At 41.6% G+C, this 21,224-nt stretch overlaps 4 protein-coding genes across 8 annotated transcripts; 3 read left to right on the top strand and 1 right to left on the bottom strand.

The window, feature by feature from the left end:
- Positions 1 to 342: 342 nt before the first annotated feature.
- adnpa (activity-dependent neuroprotector homeobox a) lies at positions 343 to 5,354 on the top strand. Of its 3 annotated transcripts, XM_083669199.1 has the most exons (5): positions 343 to 650; positions 1,293 to 1,405; positions 2,038 to 2,130; positions 2,384 to 3,337; positions 3,467 to 5,354. In XM_083669199.1, exons 2-5 carry the CDS (start codon positions 1,298 to 1,300, stop codon positions 4,790 to 4,792), a joined length of 2,481 nt encoding a protein of 826 aa, XP_083525325.1. In that variant the 5' UTR covers positions 343 to 650; positions 1,293 to 1,297; the 3' UTR covers positions 4,793 to 5,354. The 3 variants fall into 3 exon arrangements, with proteins under 3 accessions (XP_083525325.1, XP_083525324.1, XP_083525323.1); XM_083669198.1 differs by having other exon boundaries at positions 346 to 650; positions 1,293 to 1,399; positions 2,384 to 5,354; XM_083669197.1 differs by having other exon boundaries at positions 348 to 650; positions 2,384 to 5,354.
- Positions 5,355 to 5,768: 414 nt separating this feature from the next.
- Positions 5,769 to 8,119, top strand: LOC310804105 (bcl-2-like protein 1). 3 transcript variants are annotated; one of them, XM_083669201.1, is made up of 3 exons: positions 5,769 to 5,872; positions 6,390 to 7,064; positions 7,353 to 8,119. In XM_083669201.1, exons 2-3 carry the CDS (start codon positions 6,540 to 6,542, stop codon positions 7,494 to 7,496), a joined length of 669 nt encoding a protein of 222 aa, XP_083525327.1. In that variant the 5' UTR covers positions 5,769 to 5,872; positions 6,390 to 6,539; the 3' UTR covers positions 7,497 to 8,119. The 3 variants fall into 3 exon arrangements, with proteins under 3 accessions (XP_083525327.1, XP_083525328.1, XP_083525329.1); XM_083669202.1 differs by having other exon boundaries at positions 5,769 to 5,904; XM_083669203.1 differs by lacking the exon at positions 5,769 to 5,872 and adding an exon at positions 5,915 to 6,265.
- Positions 8,120 to 11,711: 3,592 nt separating this feature from the next.
- Positions 11,712 to 15,581, bottom strand: gata1a (GATA binding protein 1a). Its single transcript, XM_083669280.1, has 6 exons — positions 15,463 to 15,581; positions 13,845 to 14,059; positions 13,146 to 13,649; positions 12,817 to 12,962; positions 12,390 to 12,515; positions 11,712 to 12,155 (listed from the first exon to the last, which is right to left on the bottom strand). Exons 2-6 carry the CDS (start codon positions 14,056 to 14,058, stop codon positions 11,868 to 11,870), a joined length of 1,278 nt encoding a protein of 425 aa, XP_083525406.1. The 5' UTR covers position 14,059; positions 15,463 to 15,581; the 3' UTR covers positions 11,712 to 11,867.
- A 3,750-nt stretch (positions 15,582 to 19,331) lies between these two features.
- On the top strand, positions 19,332 to 20,960 carry LOC310803131 (ras-related protein rab7; the record flags this gene model as incomplete). The annotated part of the gene is made up of 5 exons (XM_083667797.1): positions 19,332 to 19,438; positions 19,792 to 19,918; positions 20,053 to 20,271; positions 20,513 to 20,638; positions 20,871 to 20,960. Exons 1-5 carry the CDS (start codon positions 19,380 to 19,382, stop codon positions 20,958 to 20,960), a joined length of 621 nt encoding a protein of 206 aa, XP_083523923.1. The 5' UTR covers positions 19,332 to 19,379.
- Between the last annotated feature and the right edge of the window lie 264 nt (positions 20,961 to 21,224).

The raw sequence follows: 21,224 nt of genomic DNA, 5'->3' as shown, positions 1-21,224 counted from the left end.
TCTAAAGGGATTCTTCAACCATAGGACCAAGATTCCATATATTTGGCTTTGTCTTCTACAGGCAGAGGTTCTCCCAGAAGGACAGCCAAAGTGGAAATTGGGTTCTACATGGAACCCAAAAGAGACCTACCTAGAACCCTGTGTGGGATGTGAAGATGCTCCATGGTACCACGTGGGTGGGTCCAAATCAAATAGGCCTACCTACAGACATTATTTTTGGATAGGGCTACATACCATACACATCAGAACAAATCTCTTCAAACTTCTTTCCGCCCAAAACAGTTTTTTCACTTCCGTCTTTTTCTCCTCGCCATTTTGGATTGTGTGTTGACTCAAAGCCTGGTTGACTTCACTTGGGCCAGTGAGCTAGCCAAGGAACAATCAAGAGAGGTGTGGACTTCAGGGTCCGGCAGAAATAGTAATCATTTAACTTGCCATGCATGTGTCGGATGTAATCTAGTCTTTGTCCCACATATTTGGCATATTAGCGATTGATTTAGCCAGCTTGCAGATGGATGAGAGATTCGGCTCAACGACAGCACCGGCTTGACGAGGACCACCGCATCATTGAGTTCAGTTGCTTGCAAGCTAGCTATCATCGCAAGCAAACGAACGTCTTTTAGCTACACATTGTGCGGTCGTATTGTAAGGTGAGTTTGCCATGCAGGTTGGAGAAACGTAGTGGCCACCACTAAGTTATAAACAGACCAATTAATTTTTACCAGACAGTTTCTCTCTGCTAGCTAGTTACTTTTTCATCTCATGAAAGCTATCGAGCTAGTTATCGTAGCTAGCAGCTTGCTAGCTACTAGCTGCAATAGTACTAGCGCTTAGCTAGCTACAATTGCTAGCTGTTTATTTTGCCGGCGTAGATAGCAAAGCAAGCTACTAGAAAAGTGTCAAACGATGTTATGTAGCTAGATAGTGAAATAGCGGGTTATGGTGAGGCTGTTTCTCATAGGGAGGCGACCAAATAATTATATTTATGGATTAGCTACCATGGCAAGCACATTTGCAATAGTTCATCAGAGTTAGAGGATTGCTGAGTTGTAGCCAGCTAGCTAATTAGGTACAAGTTGAAAAACTGTCCTGAGAACATGTTGTACTAGAGATCCCATCCCCTGCCAAGCTGCTATCTAAAATAAATGGCATCCTTAGTAATATATTATATAATTATATATTATCAATATTATAGATAGAGACAATACAGATTTTAGGTAGAAATACAACACACCAGGTAGGATTGCTATTGATAGTCTCCCCGTATTTATTTATTTTTCTTGCCTTTTCAGTCAAGATGTATCAACTACCAGTGAACAACCTCACTAGGTTACGGAGAGCCAGGAAGCAGGTGAAAAAGGCACTTGGTGACATTGGACTTGAGTACTGCAAGGAGCAGGTAGAGGTGAGCATCAGCATACACACCGTAAACCCCATTCACACTGGAGCACCAACTGGGTAATACTCAGGTCAAATTCAGTGTGAATAAGTCCACCCACCAATTATTCAAATCAGTATTACCCCCTTCCAGACCTAGAATAATTTTGAGGTCGAGTTTTGGTGTGAATGGGGGCCGACAGAGACCCAGGTTATTTGATTGTGACGTAGTGTTTGCTCAGTATAGATGAATTGTCACTGCATTGTCTTAAGACGGGTGGCGTCATTCCTACACAACGCTCAGAGCCTTGACCGACCTGTCTTGTAGGAGGTGGAACCAATCTTCAGATTAGAAAGAATCCGCCACAAATTAGATCCTAATTTGTGATATTCATGTGCCCTCCCATTACTTTCTATGGGACTGCTATTTATGTTACAAAAACAAGGAACCGTTGTTGTTTGAAGTCACTTTTAGAAGCATGTATATACTGTTAAGTTTGCACAGCTGCTGGATGTACTGTATTATGATCTCCCCTACAAGAAAGTAACATTGTAGTGATTCAGAAAAACATGCAGTTTATCTAGTTTGATCAGTAGTGTTCAGTTTGTGGTAAATGCATTCTGATGATTTTCCTCCTTTTGTTATTCTTACAAACATAGGATCTCAAAGACTATTGCCCCAATGACCTGTTCGTGAAGAACACGGTCTGCCTGGACATTTGTTTATGGGATCCGTCATACTCAAAGACACAGGTAAGTCACCTAGACAACATCAATATCTATTTAAAGTACTTATACCTTTACTTATATTTGGGCTATATGATAAGTTTTTTTTTGTTATTACCATCATAAAAACAAATGATCAGGATTGGATGAATGAACATTGATCTCAGTTTCAATGAAATTACTGATTATGAAGTAAAAACCAACAAGTCCTGGTTTGCTTTGTTTTGTTATGTAATTCCACATACTCAAACTCTCCCCTGTTTGTTTGTGTGTCCAACAGGAGTACCGTTCAAAGCCTTTCTGCTGCACTGAGTGTTCCTTTTCTTCCAAGTACTACTCAGGCTACAAGAACCACTTCCGCAATGTCCACAGACACAACTTTGAGAACCGTATTCTGCTTAACTGCCCTTACTGCACCTTCACTGCAAGCAAGAGGACTATGGAGACGCATGTCAAGATTTTCCACATACCCAGTGGGGCGCGCCAGGGTCTGGGGGCCTACCAAGGGGCTGCTGTCGGGCAGAAGGGGCTGGATAAGGCCAGACAGGGAGACAATGTAGAGAGGGCCATGTACTATTGCAAGAAGTGTACCTATCGGGACCCTCTGTATAATGTGGTGCGAAGGCACATCTACAGGGAGCATTTCCAGCATGTAGTCTCACCCTATGTTGCCATGGTATCAGAATCATCACTCAAAAATGGGGCTAATGCTGTCAATGGCAACAACATCCTCTGTAAGCGCTGCCAGTTCTCAACTCGTAGCTATGAGGCACTAGTGCAGCATGTCGTTGAATATCATGAGCGCATTGGCTCTCAGGTGACAACTATGATCGGACATGCTAACGTTGTTGTGTCCAGGTCCCAAAACTACCAAGGGACAGCCCAGAAGGCTTCCATGATGTCGCCTGGGGGCCGCTCTCTGACCTCTGAGCAGCTTAGCCATATGATGGGAGCCAATCTAAAGCAGGGCCCGTCTGGGTTGAAGAATATGACCGCTCAGTCCACTGTTGTTGGCCATCAAGTGCGTGTCACACTTCCTGGCAATGGTGGTTTGGGAGAGGGCAGAGGCTCCTCATTGTCAAACAGCCTGACTTCGCCATCACAGGTTCCTGGAACTACAACTGGCCTAAGCACAGCCCAAACACAGAAGTGGAAGATATGCACTGTCTGCAATGAGCTCTTTCCTGAAAACCTATACAGTGCTCATTTTGAGAAGGCCCACAAGGCAAAGAAGGTATGGGCAATGGCCAAGTACATCATGAAGATCCACAACTTCACCAGCAAGTGTTTGCTTTGCAATCGATATCTGCCCAGTGACACATTGCTTAACCATATGCTGATCCATGGGCTCTCCTGCCCGCAGTGTCACTCCACCTTCAACAATGTGGAGAAGATGCTAGAGCATGTGGGGCAGGCTCACCCAGATGACTTTGTGGGTCCTCCTGCTTCGTCACCCCTCACCTTTGACCTCACAATTCAGCAAGGTAAGCCCAAGAACATACAACTTATTGTTATCACCTATAACATGAAGGAACCTGTGTCTGCTCAGGAGTCATCTTTGGCCAACCATGCTCAGAACAGCTCTTCAGCCACACTGAAGAGGTTGCCTTCAAAGATGCCTGACAGAAGGAATGATGCACTTGCCAGAAGTATGCCTCAAGCCACTGTGTATAGCAACAGTGAGGTTGGTAAGACCCTGTGCCCACTGTGTTTCACCATCCTCAAGGGCCCCATCTCAGATGCACTGGCCCAGCATCTGCGGGAACGACACCAAGTGCTCCAGACGATGCACCCTGTTGAGAAGAAGATGACATACAAGTGCATCCATTGTTTGGGGGTCTATACAAGCAACATGGTGGCCTCCACAATCACACTGCACCTTGTGCAGTGCAGAGCTGTGGGTAGGGCCCAGAAGGACCAGGGCATCAAGTCTGCCCTGACACTCAACTCCTCTGGTGCAGGATTCCTAAAGCGTCAGCTACCCACTCCAACCATGTCTGACCCCAAGAGGATGAAGATGAACAATGAAGTTGCATATTCCCCCAGTGTTGTGGACAAGCTGGGGGAGTCTGTTGATCTTGTGTTGGATCCCAGGAGCTATGAGCACAAGACTTATGAGGCAAGAAAAGCCTTCCTCACTACCTACTTCAACCAGCGTCCCTATCTATCTCCACAGGAGGAAGATAAGCTGTCTGCAAGCTTGTGGCTGTGGAAGTCAGACATTGCCAGCCACTTTGCTAATAGACGGAGGTCATGTGAGAGAGACTGTGAGACCAGGAGAGTGAATGTGCTACTTGGCTTCGACATGCAGGCACTCAAGAAACTTAAGCATGACATGAACTTTGAGGACAATTCAAAACTCTCTGGTACCTCAGAGGGGAGGTTGGCCATAGGCCGTAAGTCTAGTGCACTTAACACAGACCAAAGCAAGCAATGTGAGACAATAAACTGTACTCTCAAGCTGAGTACTTACACACAGCCCATATCTATTGACTCTGATAGTGAACCAGAACAAGAAAAGGCCTCTTCTGAGAATGGGGAAATTGACCAAAAGCAGCATGCGGATGTCAGATCCCAAGAGAACTCAAATCTGCCAGATGAGATCTCTTCAAACATTGATGGGCCTTCAAGGGATGAGAGGAGCACTTTGCAAGATGGGCAATCAAAGACCTGTATGACTTTCTGCTAGTGCCCAGCCCCAGCATGGTGCCTTGGTCGAGGAACGGGGTGCATCAAAACGAGTTACCTTCAGATCTCTATGAGGGGTGGGAGAAGTAGGAGAATGTGTTGGACTGTATTAGACTCCTTAGTCCTTTGGGTATAGGAAAGCTTGGGTGAGACTGACAGAAGAAATGAGAATCAAAGAAGTTGGATGTTCTTATAAGTACTGAAAAGGATGAAATTCATCAATTAGGATCTTAAACAGTACCAGTACTGAGAAACCTTTACGACTTAAAGTATGCTGAAATGTCCAGCTTAATTGTGCTGCAAGACTTATATAACACATATTGGTTGTAACATTGTACATACTTACTTTGTAGGCCCACACTAGATTATGCATACAGTACATTCAGACTGTGTTACTCATTGATTATCTATCTCTCTGTCACAAAGATGTATGTGAATAGTGCTCTTCACATAGTGCCCTCAGCTGAGAAGAGGGATGGTGTACGACTATATTGACATTTCACGTTTAGAGATAGCAGGATATACCAATTGCCTATGTTCACTTTGTTTAAATAAAGATATTCCTTTGATACATTTGTAAGAGAACATAACCTTTGTGTGTGTGCCCACGCACGCGCGGCTGTGTATGTGTGTGTGTTAAAATGTGTTAATACATAAAACATAGAGAACATAACCTATTGTTGAAATAACACAAACATCAAGCAATTTTTCTTCTGCATTTGACTTACACATCCCTCTCTGATATATATATTGTCAGTTATTAACGGTCTTTTCTTCCATTTCTATTACAACCCATCATTATTTGTGCAAGGGAACCGGGAACACACCTCTGAAGTAGGGCTACACTTCGGAATATCGTGCTGTGACACAGTAATGAAAGCGTCCCAACTTCCGTTGTATCTAACCTTTCATTGGTGGTGATTATTGCAAGGAGGGGGAATATCCGACGTACTTTAACAGAACTGGCCAATGACCAACATGCATTATTGGCTTCCTTGCTGCAAATATGTCAAAATTGTGTACGCTTTTATGCACAAAAAGGAGCCCACTTTCAAGAAATTCGATAACTCTGCCTTGAAAGGTAGCTAACTTACATCATTCTTATTTACAATTGTGAGTATGATTGCCAGAGTATATTGTTTTCAATGGTTAGAAAATATTTATTGCTATGGAAATGGGAAGCTAAAGCTAACTGTTAGCTCTAGCCTACATAGTCTGACTGTCAGAAAGATAGGAACGCTGTCAAGTAGCTAGCTAGCGACGCTAAATTGCCATAAGGCGATAGAAAATGCAGGTTGATTATCAATTTTACCACGGTGGTACTCACTAAATCTCATTAAATGGCTATAACGCAGCGTGAAAAGCAATTGTGTAATGCCTTACCTTACCCAAACATGCATGAGAGAGGTAGCACAGTAACTACGCTAGCTGGCTAGCCGCTGAAGATGCACTGTTGTAGACTGCACAGACCGAGGTTCGTTGGCCCACTATTCTTGTTGGTGATTTCTATGATGCTGGCATGGGGAACAAGACAGTCCTCATTAGACCTTACGTGTTTTCATGTGATGTACGTTTGTAAAATGTTTTTCTTTCTCCAGGGTGCTTTTACTTGATGCAGCTGAGGTAAGCTACTCGGCCGATAAGCCTTCATTTCTGACATTCCAGTGACTGAGGCATGGTGGGAGAGTCCTGGGAATCCCTTTAGGGTGGAGAGTCGATGGAACAAGAGGGTGCATAGGGTGGAAAAAATGTCTTACAGTAACAGAGAACTCGTGGTATTCTTTATAAGCTATAAACTGTCCCAGAGGAACCCACGTTTTCAATTGAGGCTGGAAGGTGCCAGTGATGAGACTGAGGGAGATGAGGCTAATGCATCCATTGTAAATGGGTCTGTGGTGAACAACAGGAACGGCAGAGGCAGTTTGGGTCATCTGTCTTCATCTGCCCAGGGAGGTATGGAGGCAGTGAAAGCAGCATTACGGGACTCTGCTGATGAGTTTGAGCTGCGCTACACCCGTGCCTTCAGTGGCCTCTCCTCCCAGCTCCACATCACTCCTGCCACAGCCTACCACAGCTTTGAGAGTGTGATGGATGAGGTGTTTAGGGACGGAGTCAACTGGGGTCGTGTGGTGGGCCTGTTCGCCTTTGGAGGCGCCCTGTGTGTCGAGTGTGTTGAAAAGGATATGAGCCTCCTGGTGGCGCGCATTGCTGACTGGATGACCACTTACTTAGACAACCACATCCAGCCCTGGATCCAGAGCCAAGGAGGATGGGTGAGTAGGGGACGGGGTAGTTTCTCTCTATATTAGGCACCTCTGTTATGATAATTAATGATATTCGGATTTAGGGATTCTGTCCTCTGCTGACACTCGGTCACTGTGTGTGAGTGTGTATCCATTGCTACACTCACTTTAAGATATAGGCTATATATTTGAATGGAATACCATAATGGAGTATTAGGACACATGGATGGGATACAAACAAATGTACACTGTATTAATCTCTCTCTCTCTCTCTCTCTCTCTCTCTCTCTCTCTTTGTATCTGTCATTTCCATGAAAGGACCGTTTTGCTGAGATTTTTGGTAGGGATGTAGCTGCAGAGGTTCGACGGTCCCAGGAGAACCTAAGAAGATGGCTGCTAGTTGGGGTGATGCTGCTTACAGGAGTGCTGATCGGCTCTCTCATTGCAAGGAAACACAAGTGAAGAAATCTGCAGCTGCGCTAGTAGTTTATCCACAGCACATATAAACACTAAATCAACAAAAATAGAACTTAATAGTTTGTTTACATAAGCCTGGTCTGCTTGTGCACTGACAGAATCCCAATTGATAGCCCTGGCTAAGGCAACCGTATGTAGCTTGGTGAGCTGTTTCACTACTCACCTCCCCGTCCTGTGCGCTAACATTTTTTTTTATATTTTTGACATTTTAATAGTGACTTGTTATTTTATGACATTATTTTCTTACGATTATTATTGTTAATATTATTTGTTTCAGTATTCGTTTTTATTTAAATTATTTTGCAAAGAGCGTGTTGTAGTCAAGACTGGAGTTGCTTTACATGGACCTGATAAGCAAAGAGGGAATGGGAAAAATACAGCTGGTGTGATGAGACTGTTTGTGTGTTTTAGGTTTGTTAGTTAAACATACCCAGGACAAAGTACAGTCATTATTTCCAAATGGACATTTGACCAATTGCATTCAAAAATTCTAAAAGATTACATTTGTATTGTGTCCATGATGTTAACCCAAACGTCTGTTTTCCCTTGCAAATTCTGTAATGTTCTGTTCTGGAGTTTCAGGCATGCACAAAATAATTAAACATCATATTTATGTTTTAACTGTATTTTTTAATTGTGTAATTTGATAAATGACTACCTCTCTGCCAATACAGTAGTACATTACATCAGAGAGAAAGGGAAAGTCATGAATTCAGCTTTACTCATGGTGCATTCTCATATATTGCCATCAGGGGGTGCATGTTCTCAATATAGTGCAGTCATGATTTTCAACCTCAACTCTCAATGCAATATACCTGGAATACCTGTCCTATTTCCAAGAAAAAGTATCTGATCTACTGCCAGTGTCATATTTTCTGTTTGAAAGCTCCATGGTGGTATAGCGTGTAGTAAAATTACCTATTTGATTTAGAATGAGGATCATGTCATCCTTGAACTAATAGAACACGTTGATCAATCCATTTTTAAATCACATTTTAATCTTCAGACAAATAGTATATGTGTTCCAGTTCCAGAGAGTCCAACTCAACACACACTGTATAAGACATTTTTTTGTCCCTCACTTTGCATTTCACTCTGCATTTCTCTATATAAAGCATAGACTGCATAGACTCAATACTGAAGTTCTGCATAAGTCATTCATAATATTGTTGGAAGATATATATATATATATATATATATATAGAGAGAGAGAGAGAAATATAGGCATGAGATTACTACTCAAAGAATAAAACCGAAAGTGTGAATGGGAAAGGCATAAGAAAGATAGGAGAGAAGGGTATAAGCAGTGGCACCAACGGATGGCCTATTGAGCAGGCTGATAGAGCCTGTGGTTGCTAATCTCTCCCTGTCATTTGTTGCCATTTCCCCAAAGCTTAGCTGGCAGCATCATCATATAAAACCAGTTAAGGAAAGGCAGACGAATAAAATAAAAGACACTCAGTTTTAGAGAATCTAACCTCTCTCACCAGTTTGTCTTCCTTATTTTCATATAATTTGACATCCCTCTGCTTCTGGCTCTTTTGAAAGATCAGAAAATAGTTAAATAATTGAACTTAGTGCTTGTGCAAAAGTGCTTTTGAGAGACAGAATGCGGGGAGGAATTGAGATATGGGAAATTTAGATGACAGAAAACACCTTTTTTATCTGGTTCAGTGATTTCACAGGGACCCTGCAGATGACTGTATGGCCAGAGAGCACTGGTAGTCATATTGTTCATACTTCATAGTATATCTCTTGATACATATTCTGAATTCCTAATCGGCCTTAAATATAGTAATTGACCGACCGACCTTCTGATAGGGGAAATTTCGGTGCTCAGAATTGAATTCCCCCTGAACTTTTACCAAGCTCACTGAGTTACTTTTAAATTCTTTGTTATTGGACATACAGGTATTTATGAGAATGATATGAGTGAATATTTGGTCAATTTAGAGTTTAGCTATTATCAATCAGTGCCTTCAGGAATCAGGGATTTGTTGTTTGTAAGTTTATTTTAAGTTTATTTTAGAATTATTTTAGTTTTCCTCATCAAAAACAATGAAGTTAATAATGAATGTATGCCAGGCCTTGTTATGAGTGTAGGTGGCATGTCTAGATGTTCACTGGGTCTGGTTGCAACAGGGTGGTGGTGTGTTCATGTGGCTAATATAGAATCTTGTTGCATAAATAAAGGTCCTGCTTCTCCCTGTGACCATCAGTCAAGCGTGTATGCAAGGTCTGTAGTAACACAATTATGCAAATGACTGTTTACATCTAGATCCACTTCATTGAATCTCTTCGTGAGGATTATTGCTCACAATTTCTGTGGGTTGATATAATGTGTGAATAAAGGTATAATTAGGAGGTATTGCTTTGAAAGTTAGCTTGTTAATCATTAGATACCTGGCTGGCACATGTGGTATAGGCCTAAAGCAATAAACATACTTCTACAGTATACAGAGAGCAGCTCACAAACATGGTCATGCTTCAAGAACATTTGACAAAACACAGATTGTGTTGATTTGATAAATAGTGAATATTATCATATCATGCTATCACATTTATATTATCATTGCATCATTATCTGTATTTGATTAATTGGTCTGTTCAGGCATGTGCATTTGGCAGAGTACCTGTGCAGTGGTCCTGAATCAGTAACTGTAAGGGAGTGTATGTGAGTGTCTCTTTGGCAGCAGGTGGGTGGTTTGAGTCTGTTGCTCCAGTGATAGGTTATCAGTAGTCTGACAGCCACTGTACTGACCAGGCCCAGCCCCACTCCCCACCATTGAGAGAGAGAGAAAAAGTGAGACATTTTTTAGGTCAAAACATGTCTCACCTTAATAGAGCTAGTTTTCTATATTGCCATTCAGTATATTAGCAGTCAGATTTAAAGGGAATGATATTTAGAGAGTTGATATTATTGAATTGCTAGAAACATTTTTGTTTTTCATTAATCACCACTTTTTGGGAGGGATTGGCACTGTTCCTATGGCTAAAGAATTTGAGCTCAGAATCTGCTCAGTATCTACACTTGTCTCTGCATTGATTATTGGAGTGACAATGGCAAATGGCAAAAATGTCAAGTGCTGTCATTGCACTGGTCTTATGCAAAGTCATGTGCCATTCATGACTAACAAAGCTTAGACATGTTAGCACATGACCTTTGCATTCACATACCATATCATACAGAGAGGAAATTGTGTTATGCATGAAAAACTGAGCATACAGGCATTTATGATGAACATTGACAGATAGACATAAACATAGATTGTTGTCGACCTAGATCAATCTAAATTTAGAACTTGGCACAAGTGCCTGCAATTGAGTTGAATGTGTTGTCACTTTTCCCTCAGCTTAATGGAAAATGGATTTGCATGCCGGGTTGTCCCAATACAATTGTACTGTCAGAGTATCTACCTCTACAGAGCCTTTACAAAGGCACTATTATACCTCAGTGAGTGAGTACAATGCCACTATAGTGGAGCACTCACTGCAGTACCAGAAAGAGTGCTGAGAATTTAAATACCATTTACACAACAACATTAATGACTCAAACCCAGATATTGGTAAAGGAAACTATAGATTGACAATTGTATAAACTTTCTTTGCTTTTGAAAGAAATACATGTTTTATTGTTTATGTGGAGCTTGTTAGAAAATATAGGAATGTAGCAAATACAAAACATAGTACTTATCCAAATAAAAATAAAATAGATTTTCACATTTGAACACCCTTTCACCTTGCTCTACCAAAATTACAAACATTTGATAAAAGGTTATGACAACTGTAGACTAGACAATTCAATATGTATTTACAAAATACAGATACAAGCATGCCTTATGTTACCCATACAAATTATTACAGCCGGATGTTCCAACTTTCTTTCAAGTCCTTCATATATCTACAAAATATGGATTTTCACAAAATACAGTCAAAAGAAGAAAAAAAATCCCTAAAAGTGTATTTTTTGATCTTGTTAATGTCCAGCTCTTAGACAAGATCAACTTAAAAAAATTTAAAAAAAAAAAAGGTGTATAAATTGATAAACTGTGTCCCTATGTGCTACTGCCTCTGTAGGAGCGTGCATGACTGCATATGTAACAGGCGTGATGTTGCTGCAAACAGTATTGCTTTTTTGTACTCCGAGCTCATATGTCTCGAATCTATGTCCTCTGTATTGCCAACACACGTGACCGTCACCAAAATACCCAATGTTATGTTGTAACCAGCTACGCCACTGAAAAGCTAGAAATTTGATGATGTGGATGGGGGGTATTAAAACTTATGGAGTTAACCATATCAACCTGGTTATACATATATAAGCATGGTAAAGCATGGGTGTGTCCCATCTCTGTTTCATACAAGTGCAGGCACCATGCCAGTGTTTGGGTGGTGGATGTAAGGCATGGTGGCAGAGGGGTGCAGAGCAGAGTGTGGGGTGATCAGGTGAGGGGTGTGGCTATAAGAGAGGAGGGACCCTGGGCCCAAAGAGTAAGGGCCACCATGCTCATCGATGGGCGGACCCTGGGACAAGTCAAGGTATGGTTCTAACATGGCGCTCTTCTTGCCCTTCTTGTTCTTGTTGGACACTTTGCGGTTCCGAGTTTGGATACCGTCCTTCTTCATAGTAAGAGGTCGGTTGACCTGTGAAAAGAGAGTGGCTTCACTTCAGATAAGTTGGTACAGTACATACCCTTGTCTCTCCCAAAAACACAGGTTGAGATAGAGTTACGGGTGGAGTGTTAAGGATCTTATGGCTATAGGATTCAATAGCATTTCAGCAACTGAGGTGGTAAACTGGTATTGGTATTGCTGAAATCTACTCCAGAACAAGTCAGTATCATGTGAAGTCAGTATCCTGTTGATTAATTGACTCACATTGTGCAGCTTGTAGTAGAGTCCACAGGCATTGCACACTGGCTCCCCGCTGGCATTGCGTCTCCACAGTGTAGTCGTGCTGGTGTGACAGTTGGCACATTGTGTGCCTGCCCGCTTGCTGACAATCTGAAACAGAGAGAAGATGATTCTGTGGAGAATGAAATTCATGTCGACTAGGATAAAAAAAAAAATCTGTCAATATTTTGGCATGTCTACACCATAATTAATGATTAATTATTATACAAAGTGTGTATTTTTTCTTCTTTATTTCATTAAAGTATATTTTCTTACCATCAGTTTTATCGTGGTGGGTTGAACCCTAACTTGAGATACATAGTGTGTCCTTGACAAATTAATTAATCTTTCACAAATCCTTTACCCATCTGCCCATACCACAATATCTTATCCTGTCCTGAAATAATCATACCAGTCTTTTCTTTGGCCGGATCAGAGGCCGGTTTTGGCCGTTCATCTTGTGGTATAGTCCACAGGCATTACACAGGTAGTGGCCAGTCCCATCCCGACGCCATAGAGGGGTGGCTGTGGCTCCGCAGTTTACACACTCTCTGGCCTCTGCAATAATCACAAACACACACTATATCAGACCTTTTTTCTTACATCTGTTATACTAATTGATACCTGAAACATGTCCACACACATAGCAACAAATAAAGACTTGAATTAGAAAATATGAGTTACAGTGCATTAACTGACCTTAAGTGAGAGGTGAGAGGGTGTGGAGGACTTTATGCTCACCTGGTGGTGACATCCTCATCTTGTTACGGAGTTTAGGGGAGTACGAGGAGGGGTTCATCCACGCCCCAGGGGAGGAGTAGAGGGCCGCTGTGTTGTAGTCCTGTGGAGAGGTCATGTACGAGCTGTAGGGGCCCAGCATGTGTGGATGGGAGTGGGGAGAATGTGTGTACACACCCCCAGCAGCTGAGGTGAGATTCAGGAAACTGCCTCCACCTCCTCCCCCCATAGGACTCAATCGCTCTGCCTTTAAGGCCTCCTGAAGCCTGGGACTTTCCTTTCCATCCCTGCCTGGAGAGGAGTAAACATCTCGGGAGGTAAACGAGGATGTGGCATTGGAGGCATACAGAGAGGCTGGGGTGTGTGGGTGCAGAGGAGTCTTAGTGAAAGGGTTGTTTGTCCAGGTTGAGGATGATGGGTTGTAAGGAGCGCTCAGAGAGTGACTGCCAGGTCCGTCCAGCCATTGGAGATTGCCCAGCAGAGAGGGGGAAGTGTACACCTGACGAACTGTAAGGTGAGTCACAATTAAAGTGGTAAAAGACAATTATGAAGGGTCAACAGCAATAGAAAAGGCTCTGCAAAAGGTTTTTAGAAAGATGGATGGATGGATGGATGGATGGATGGATGGATGGATGGATGGATGGATGGATGGATGGATGGATGGTAGAAGGATATGGACGGATAGAGGGACGTGTTACTGACCCGAACTGTGTCTGTAGGCAGATGGGGCTCTGCTGTGGCTGGGGTTAGAGAAGTAGGAGGGCAGGCTGGTGAAGTCAGTGTCGGGGTTGGAGAAGAAGGGTTCTCCCTCCTCTCCTGGAGGTAATAGATCAGGTTCTGAGGAGAAGTTGGCCAGGGGATCAGAGCTAATCAGAGACGGAGACACCCAGTGAGACTGCTCTGAAGAATCCTCCATTCTGAGACAACAAAACAGGATTTGGAGAAATTGGTCATTCGTGGGGAGTCACATGAGGTGTAGTGGGTGCCTTCTTTCATAAAATCCCAAATTACTACACTAAAAAATACACGCTTTCAAATCTGTTTTTTTCTTTTTTGTATAACCTAGGGAAACAACAGCAGGACCAGCATCTCAGTAAAACAATGTGATTTACAGCAAAAATAATTATTGTAGTTCTGTATTTGTGTGGCTGCCATTTTAGAGAGACCCATGTAACTTCCAGATATCAGGGTCACTCAACAGAAGATCTCTTCAAACTTCCTTTTCAACAATCCTCATTTGACTGTGGCTGAAAGTAAACCCTAAAAATACATAGACGGCCTATATCTGTCCAACAAACAGTGACCAAAACCTTTGCACACTACAAACCAGTGGCCTTAAGGAACTCCTATAAAAAAGGTATGTAAAAAGAGAATTTGCAAGAAGTGTCCCTGGGGTGAAACTCTGGGGTAAAATCTCTTGTCAGTTGAAAGTTTGTTCTTTTAAGGAACTAGTAAACCAACTGTGTACTGAGCATAACGACAACATCCAAAGATTTAAATAATCTGTTTGATCATGAAATATGATTTTTCAACACTTGCGTTACGTATTAGACAATTTGATATACTCTAGATAGGTAATCATTTAGCATTACATAAAGGTGTACAATTAAGGCGTAGTAAAAATAAGTTGATTACATCCAGTTCACTTGGGAATTGATGGCATGTTTTGATGTAGATTAAACTTATAACCAATACAATGATCATGCTCTGTAAATAAGAGAAGTAGCCTCTACTACTCTGTGCTCTGTATGAACAGTAGCCCTAGTTAGCAGAGACAATGTCGATCTTGCACCATATCTTTATTCACTTGTGATAAGAGAAAAGAGAGGAGGCTGATAAAGTCTGAAAAAATCAGATAGACCACATTATTATGATCCTAAATATACCGGCACCAGTGATAGGACGGAACCCAACCCCTAATCTCATCTGATTAATAGAAATCTATTGTCACAAAATGACAGCTGACTTCATGCCAGCCGACAATGGAAGACAAATCAAGTGGCATATTAAATTGGAACCAGCATGATTTTCACTTTGACTTAAAATAAAGTATTAGTATACACATACAAATATTTCATCGTTTTATGTTCCATTCATTTCATACTCTGTGGCAGCACTGCTTGCTCAGAAACAACAGATAAGACTTGCCTGTAGTTTTTCCAATAAATTCAGTGATATATCAATGTCTAGAAACTATCATGTCTATATGTCACAGCAAATCCAACAACAGAAGCTGTGGTACAAAAACGTCACTTGACACTCCAGCAGATAGACAAGAATGTACAGTAGTACTGTAATGAGACAGATGCGCTGCACCTACCTGAAGTTATAGTGAGGAGTGTACAGTATTTCAAAGGTGAGTAGGATAAGGCCACTATGGTACCCAGCCAGGTAAAAGAGCGGAAGAGACCACTTAAGGTTCTCGTGTCTGTATGCGTGTGGGCCAATCTCAAGATTAATAAATTACGTCTAGTAGCCCTCAACCAACTGACTGAGGTTAGGGTTAGGAAGGCAGCTGTGGGAGGGGTTAGGGAGAACTTTTTTGAAAGACACACCTCCTGGTCCTGCCATACTAAGATATATATATATATATATATATATATATATATATATATATATATATATATATATATATATATATATATATACACACACACACAATTTGTGTATTGGGGTAACAATACATTTTACACAAAGACTCCTTATACTTTATCATTGACGGGGATCAATGACCAAAAAAAAATCATGAGGCTGTATTCCTAAACCAGGGATGAAGGGTGAAGTTGTGATCGGATGCAAGGGCAACCTCAAAAGAGAAAATTGTTCCACTTTATTCCATTGTCCTCTGTACTCTTCTTGCTGTGGTTGCATACATATATGATGATAACACACACTGCCAATCTCATGTCTCTCTAACACATATAGAGAGAAACAAAAGTGAAATCAGAGGACCTCAGGGCCTTCCTCTGAAGTGAGAGGGAAGCAGGCCTACTAAATGACAAATACTGTATGTATGTGACTGGACTTACATCATTTAATTTGGCCCAATGTACCACAGTGTGAAACAGTTATTTCCACTGTGGTACATTGGGCCAAATTAAATGATGTAAGTCCAGTTATGCTCTGGGACATGGCTCTATGTGAATCTGTGTTTCCCAAAATTAAATCAGTAAAATCAATTAATGTCTTGGACTAACATTTCAGGATTCTACAGCTAATCCTGGACTTTTACTTTACATGCAATATAAAATCTTGTTGCTGTATCTTGCTCCTGAAATACAGTACATCTTAATTCAGCTACTTTACAGCGGGGACTCTTTCTGTCTGTTGATGAATATACATACAATACTGATAATACCAAACCCACATGGAAAAACGTCCGATAGGCATTTAAACAAAGCAAATAAGACATGCAAAGACTACATTTCTCTGTGGTCCAGTGCAGCTTAGAGTGGAGGACAATCATGCAAATCAGGAGAGGTGCTGCAATCATGGAGAGAGATATGGTCTGGACATGGGCATGCTTCAGACAGGGCTCACTCTGTCACAGTCATTTGGTAGTCAAAGTGTCCCCCCACTTTCCTCCTTCTTTGTTCATTTACAGTTTTCAGGGAAATTAGGAGAGAGTTAGGGAGAAGTGAACCCTTTCATTGCAAGAGAAGCCAGTTTAATGTAGCTCACTAACTGGACTAATTGAGTAGGAAACAAAACAGCAATAGGAAACAAAACAGCAAAGAAACAACACAGAAACAAAAACATTTTGCCCCTATTGTATTCTAGTGTGTACTAAATGCCACAATAGTACACACATTTTGTGTATACCTGAGCATCATGACCTATATCCCTAATTTGAACAGTGAAGAGCAAGCCTATCTGTTGGTGAAAGCATACATGTCAGACAGACCATGTGAGCTTCATGGCTCACTCAAGAGAATAACGAGAGATAAATAGACAGAGACAGAGAGAGAGAGAAAAAAGAGAGAGACAGAGAGAGAAAGAGAAAGAAATGAGGGGAGGGATGATGAGGGCATGTTCTGGTTTTCTGTAAGGAGAGGGATGTGGCTGGTGGCACTGTCAGTGAGCTGCTCAGCTCTGATAAGAGGTTATCAAGATGAAAAGAGGAGGCGAGGAATGACAGGCCCAGCACTGTCACAGAGGGAACATAGAGGACCACGGCATGCCATGCCACTCACCACACACACACACACACACACACACACACACACACACACATGCATGCACGCACGCACAAACACACACAGACACACGCACGCAAGCACGCATGCGCACATACACACTCACACACACAAACACACACACATAGTATTTATGTGCTTGATGCACTGTCGCCAAAGAAACATAGAGGACCATGGCATGGTGCAATGCCATGCCATTCAACACACACACACACACACACACACACACACACACACACACACACACACACACACACACACACACACACACAGTATTCATGTGTTTGATGCATTTAGAGTCTCTACCTTAAACTGATGAAGGGGGAGGTCAAGCTACAATATCATTGAGCAGTTGTATGGCATGGACTGAACTTGATGACTTGAGGCAGCAGAGGGAGAGGGGGCCAGTGGGCATTGGGGTCAGACCTCCAATTCCCAAGAATCAGGTTTCTGTTTAAGCAAGTCTTATCTCTACCACCAGCCTGTTGAGCCATTCTCAGACACCAGTATTCTCCCGGGACCACTGCCTCTCTCCCTCTGTCTCTCTCTCTGTCTGTCTGTTTCTGTCTGTCTGTCTGTCTCTCTCTCTCTCTCTCTCTCTGTCTGTCTGTCTGTCTGTCTGTCTGTCTCTCTCTCTCTCTCATTCTCTCTCTCTCTCTCTCTCTCTCTCATTCTCTCTCTCTCTCATTCTCTCTCTCTGTCTCTCTTTCTCTAAACCACAGTTACTTAGTACTTTCATCAACATTCAGTATCTAGTCAACTCCTAAAGTTTGTGTTTGTGTACAGTAGAAATGTGAAATGTGCAAACAGTGTATAGCAAGGTATAATGAGTAACAACACAGGGTGTTTGAGCCTTCAAAGCAATGATTGAACCTTACAGGTGTTGTTGGAGAAAAAAATGCCAAAGCTGTAATGTATCTACACTATCCACTATATCTGTGTACTGAGAGACACACAAATAAATAAACACACCAAGAAGTAAATCCAAATAACTTTGTCATAAATAATGGTATATCATCATGTGAGGGTAAGGGTGGGGAGTGCTCTTTTTTTTCTCGCCCATGTAATTCATATTAGCATTGTTTGTTTTCTTTGCGTCTTCTATTTTAATTTGTTTTCTTAATTAGTGGACTTGCTTCATCAAGTCCAACTATTGTTATTGCTCATACTTATTTGTGGGCTTGCTTCAGCAAGCTGAGCTGAGTTTGGATCTTTTACAGAGATATAACGATGGGATGTACATATTTATTTACTTTTCTTATTCATGTGTTTCTATTTTTCATTCCTTTTTCCTTTTTACGAGCAATTTGTATGCCTGCTCAATCTTGTACCATAGAATATTAAAAAAATAAATGACAAAAACATGCATTTTAGTCATCAATAGACAAATCATGTCAACATACTTTTCTCATGATCCATGGCACCTTTAATTTTCCAACTTGTTCTCACTAAATATCATATTGTCATCTTAATGTCATTGTTCTTAAGATACCAATAAGAATTCCAAAACACACCAATACAATCAGGTAAATTTGGGGATCTAGCATAGCAGCTCACCCTCTGATGGTGGGGAAAAGCACAAGTTATCTGGTAAAAGTATGTTTGAATGGAGATAAAACTGAAATTGGCACAGTTGGGCACTTGCCAAGATAGAAAGCTCGCCCGCTGGATATGGGTGAGCGTGAAATCACAGAGAAATGTGTCTTTTGATGCCCAAATTGCTGTTGATAATAGGTCTATTAATAGCAACCTGAACTATCAATGACGAAAATCAATTTGCGTGATTTATTCTTCTGTTGGCAGACGTCAGGAGAAATCTTCTGGATGCACTGTCCTCAAGTAATTGGTTTGTTGTAATCAACTGGAGAGATTAATCCTCTAGTTTACCGATGTATCTATTATAATTTGCTTGTAATCATTCAATTACATAATATATTTACCCAGTTTTATAGCACGTAGGTTGATTGGAGACAATGAGATTGCGCACTTGAAGCACGCAGGCAACTTGTTTTCCCTAGTTTGTAGGCTACCGAAACCTCGGATGATCATGACGGAATGGTGCAAAATTCATTTGAAAATAATACTAATCGGGAACTCCGGGTAAGTCAGACAACTATTTATTTATTATAGTTCCCATGATTTTGAATAATTGTAGGCCTACTACTTGTACGTGGCATATCATCGTTTTATAGTCTGTTGTGATTGACATTCTGCTGCTTTTCTCCTATTTTGCGAAATATGCATCTCTCTCTCTCTCTCTCTCTCTCTCTCTCTCTCTCTCTCTCTCTCTCTCTCTCTCTAACATAACAAGGAATATGAATTCAGTCAATCAATATTTACAGTATATTGCTATATTGCATCCATATCAATAGGATGGGGAAATTTTGATGTGGGGTTTGTCTGTGACTCAGTCGCAAAATGAGGTGAAAGATTAACTGTCTGTGTGTGCACAGGGTGGGGAAATCCTCCTTCATGAACAGATATGTTAACCATAGCTTCACTAACATGTACCGGGCAACTATTGGAACTGACTTTCTTACCAAAGAAGTTAACATAGATGGCACTACAGTCATTCTGCAGGTAAATCCTTGTTTGTGAAACCCTTGGTTGAGTCCAATCTGTCTACATTTGCCAATATGAAGCACTAGCCAACAGTGGCTGCTGTTGTCTGTGTGGGACTGTTTGCACTGATGTGGCCTATTCTCTCCCATCAGATCTGGGACACTGCAGGGACAGAAAGATTCCAGTTTCTGGGTACGCCTTTATATAGGGGCTCTCACTGTTGCCTGCTGGTGTTTGATGTCACGTCAATGACCTCCTTCTCTGCTCTTGAGGTGTGGAGGAAAGAGTTCTTGGTCCAGGGAGAACCCCCTGACTCTGCTAACTTCCCATTCATTGTGATGGGTAACAAGACCGACCTTAACAACCGTGAGGTCAGCCATGCCATCTCTCCTTTATGTACATTGACCTAAAATTAATAATAATAACTTTCACCTATCAACAGGGTTGGAATTACAGGCAGGCATCTTCACAGTTCATGACAGGGAGAAGCCACAAGACTATTGAGACGCTCCCTTAGTTTATTGGCTTTTCCTTGTCCTTAACCTGACTGTGTCCAATGTTTTGATCCATGTGCTGCCTGTAAACATGCTAGCTAATGGGATCTCTTTGCAGGTGTCACAGAAGCAAGTGTTGCAGTGGTGTGAAGAGATAGGTGCACAGTACTGTGAGGGAAGTGCCAAGGCGGATATTGACGTGGAAAAAACATTTCTGAATGCTGCCAGGGCGGCTCTACAACAGGTGAGTGACTCAATGTTTGCCTGATAGTGGGGTGAGGTTTTGTATATGCACTGCAGAACAAGTGGTAATCTATCGGTATCCAGATTAGATGTTTGCTATCCAATATAGTTGAAAATGTATCTAGCTTTGAATGTGTACAGAATAGTACTCATACACAGTATCCAACAATGATTGGGAATGCAGATATTTAACATGTTTATTTTGATGATAAAAGATACATTACTCCCTACAGTACAAAAAACACACATTGGAAAATACAGGACATTTCCAGATAACCTGCAAACAGCCGGAAGAAAATCGCAACGACAAGTGTCAGTGCTAAGACCAGCACCTGTCCAGTGTGAGAGGAGAAGTTCTGAGAGACCTCGGCACTGCTGATGACTGACCTAATAAGGGTGCAAAAATAGTGACCCAGTAAAGGTACTGTGGAAGAAAAGGACACATTTGTATACCACATGGATAGGAACAAACTCATTAAATGCTTTTTTAAGATCATTCAGCTTATGGTCTAACTTAAGGCATCACTACTAAAAATACACTGCTTCGCATGCATGTCTAGTTTTGTTAACAGACACACTGACAAGTA

This window comes from Argentina silus (assembly GCF_951799395.1).
Source record: "Argentina silus genome assembly, chromosome: 4".
Taxonomy (NCBI): Eukaryota; Metazoa; Chordata; class Actinopteri; order Argentiniformes; family Argentinidae; genus Argentina; species Argentina silus.
This window is presented reverse-complemented; position numbering and strand designations above follow the sequence as displayed.

What these genes read in the sequence shown, in the direction of transcription:
- gata1a (XM_083669280.1), bottom strand. Translation starts at nt 14,058, where the DNA reads ATGGAGGATTCTTCAGAGCAGTCTCACTGGGTGTCTCCGTCTCTGATT. An exon ending in GATGAGGATGTCACCACCAG is followed by an intron (nt 12,963 to 13,145) that starts GTGAGCATAAAG and finishes TGATTATTGCAG; the next exon opens with AGGCCAGAGAGTGTGTAAAC. An exon ending in TCCGGCCAAAGAAAAGACTG is followed by an intron (nt 12,516 to 12,816) that starts GTATGATTATTT and finishes TCTCTGTTTCAG; the next exon opens with ATTGTCAGCAAGCGGGCAGG.
- LOC310804105 (XM_083669201.1), top strand. Translation starts at nt 6,540, where the DNA reads ATGTCTTACAGTAACAGAGAACTCGTGGTATTCTTTATAAGCTATAAA. An exon ending in TCCAGAGCCAAGGAGGATGG is followed by an intron (nt 7,065 to 7,352) that starts GTGAGTAGGGGA and finishes TTTCCATGAAAG; the next exon opens with GACCGTTTTGCTGAGATTTT.
- adnpa (XM_083669197.1), top strand. Translation starts at nt 1,298, where the DNA reads ATGTATCAACTACCAGTGAACAACCTCACTAGGTTACGGAGAGCCAGG. An exon ending in ACTGCAAGGAGCAGGTAGAG is followed by an intron (nt 1,406 to 2,037) that starts GTGAGCATCAGC and finishes TTACAAACATAG; the next exon opens with GATCTCAAAGACTATTGCCC. An exon ending in CGTCATACTCAAAGACACAG is followed by an intron (nt 2,131 to 2,383) that starts GTAAGTCACCTA and finishes TGTGTCCAACAG; the next exon opens with GAGTACCGTTCAAAGCCTTT.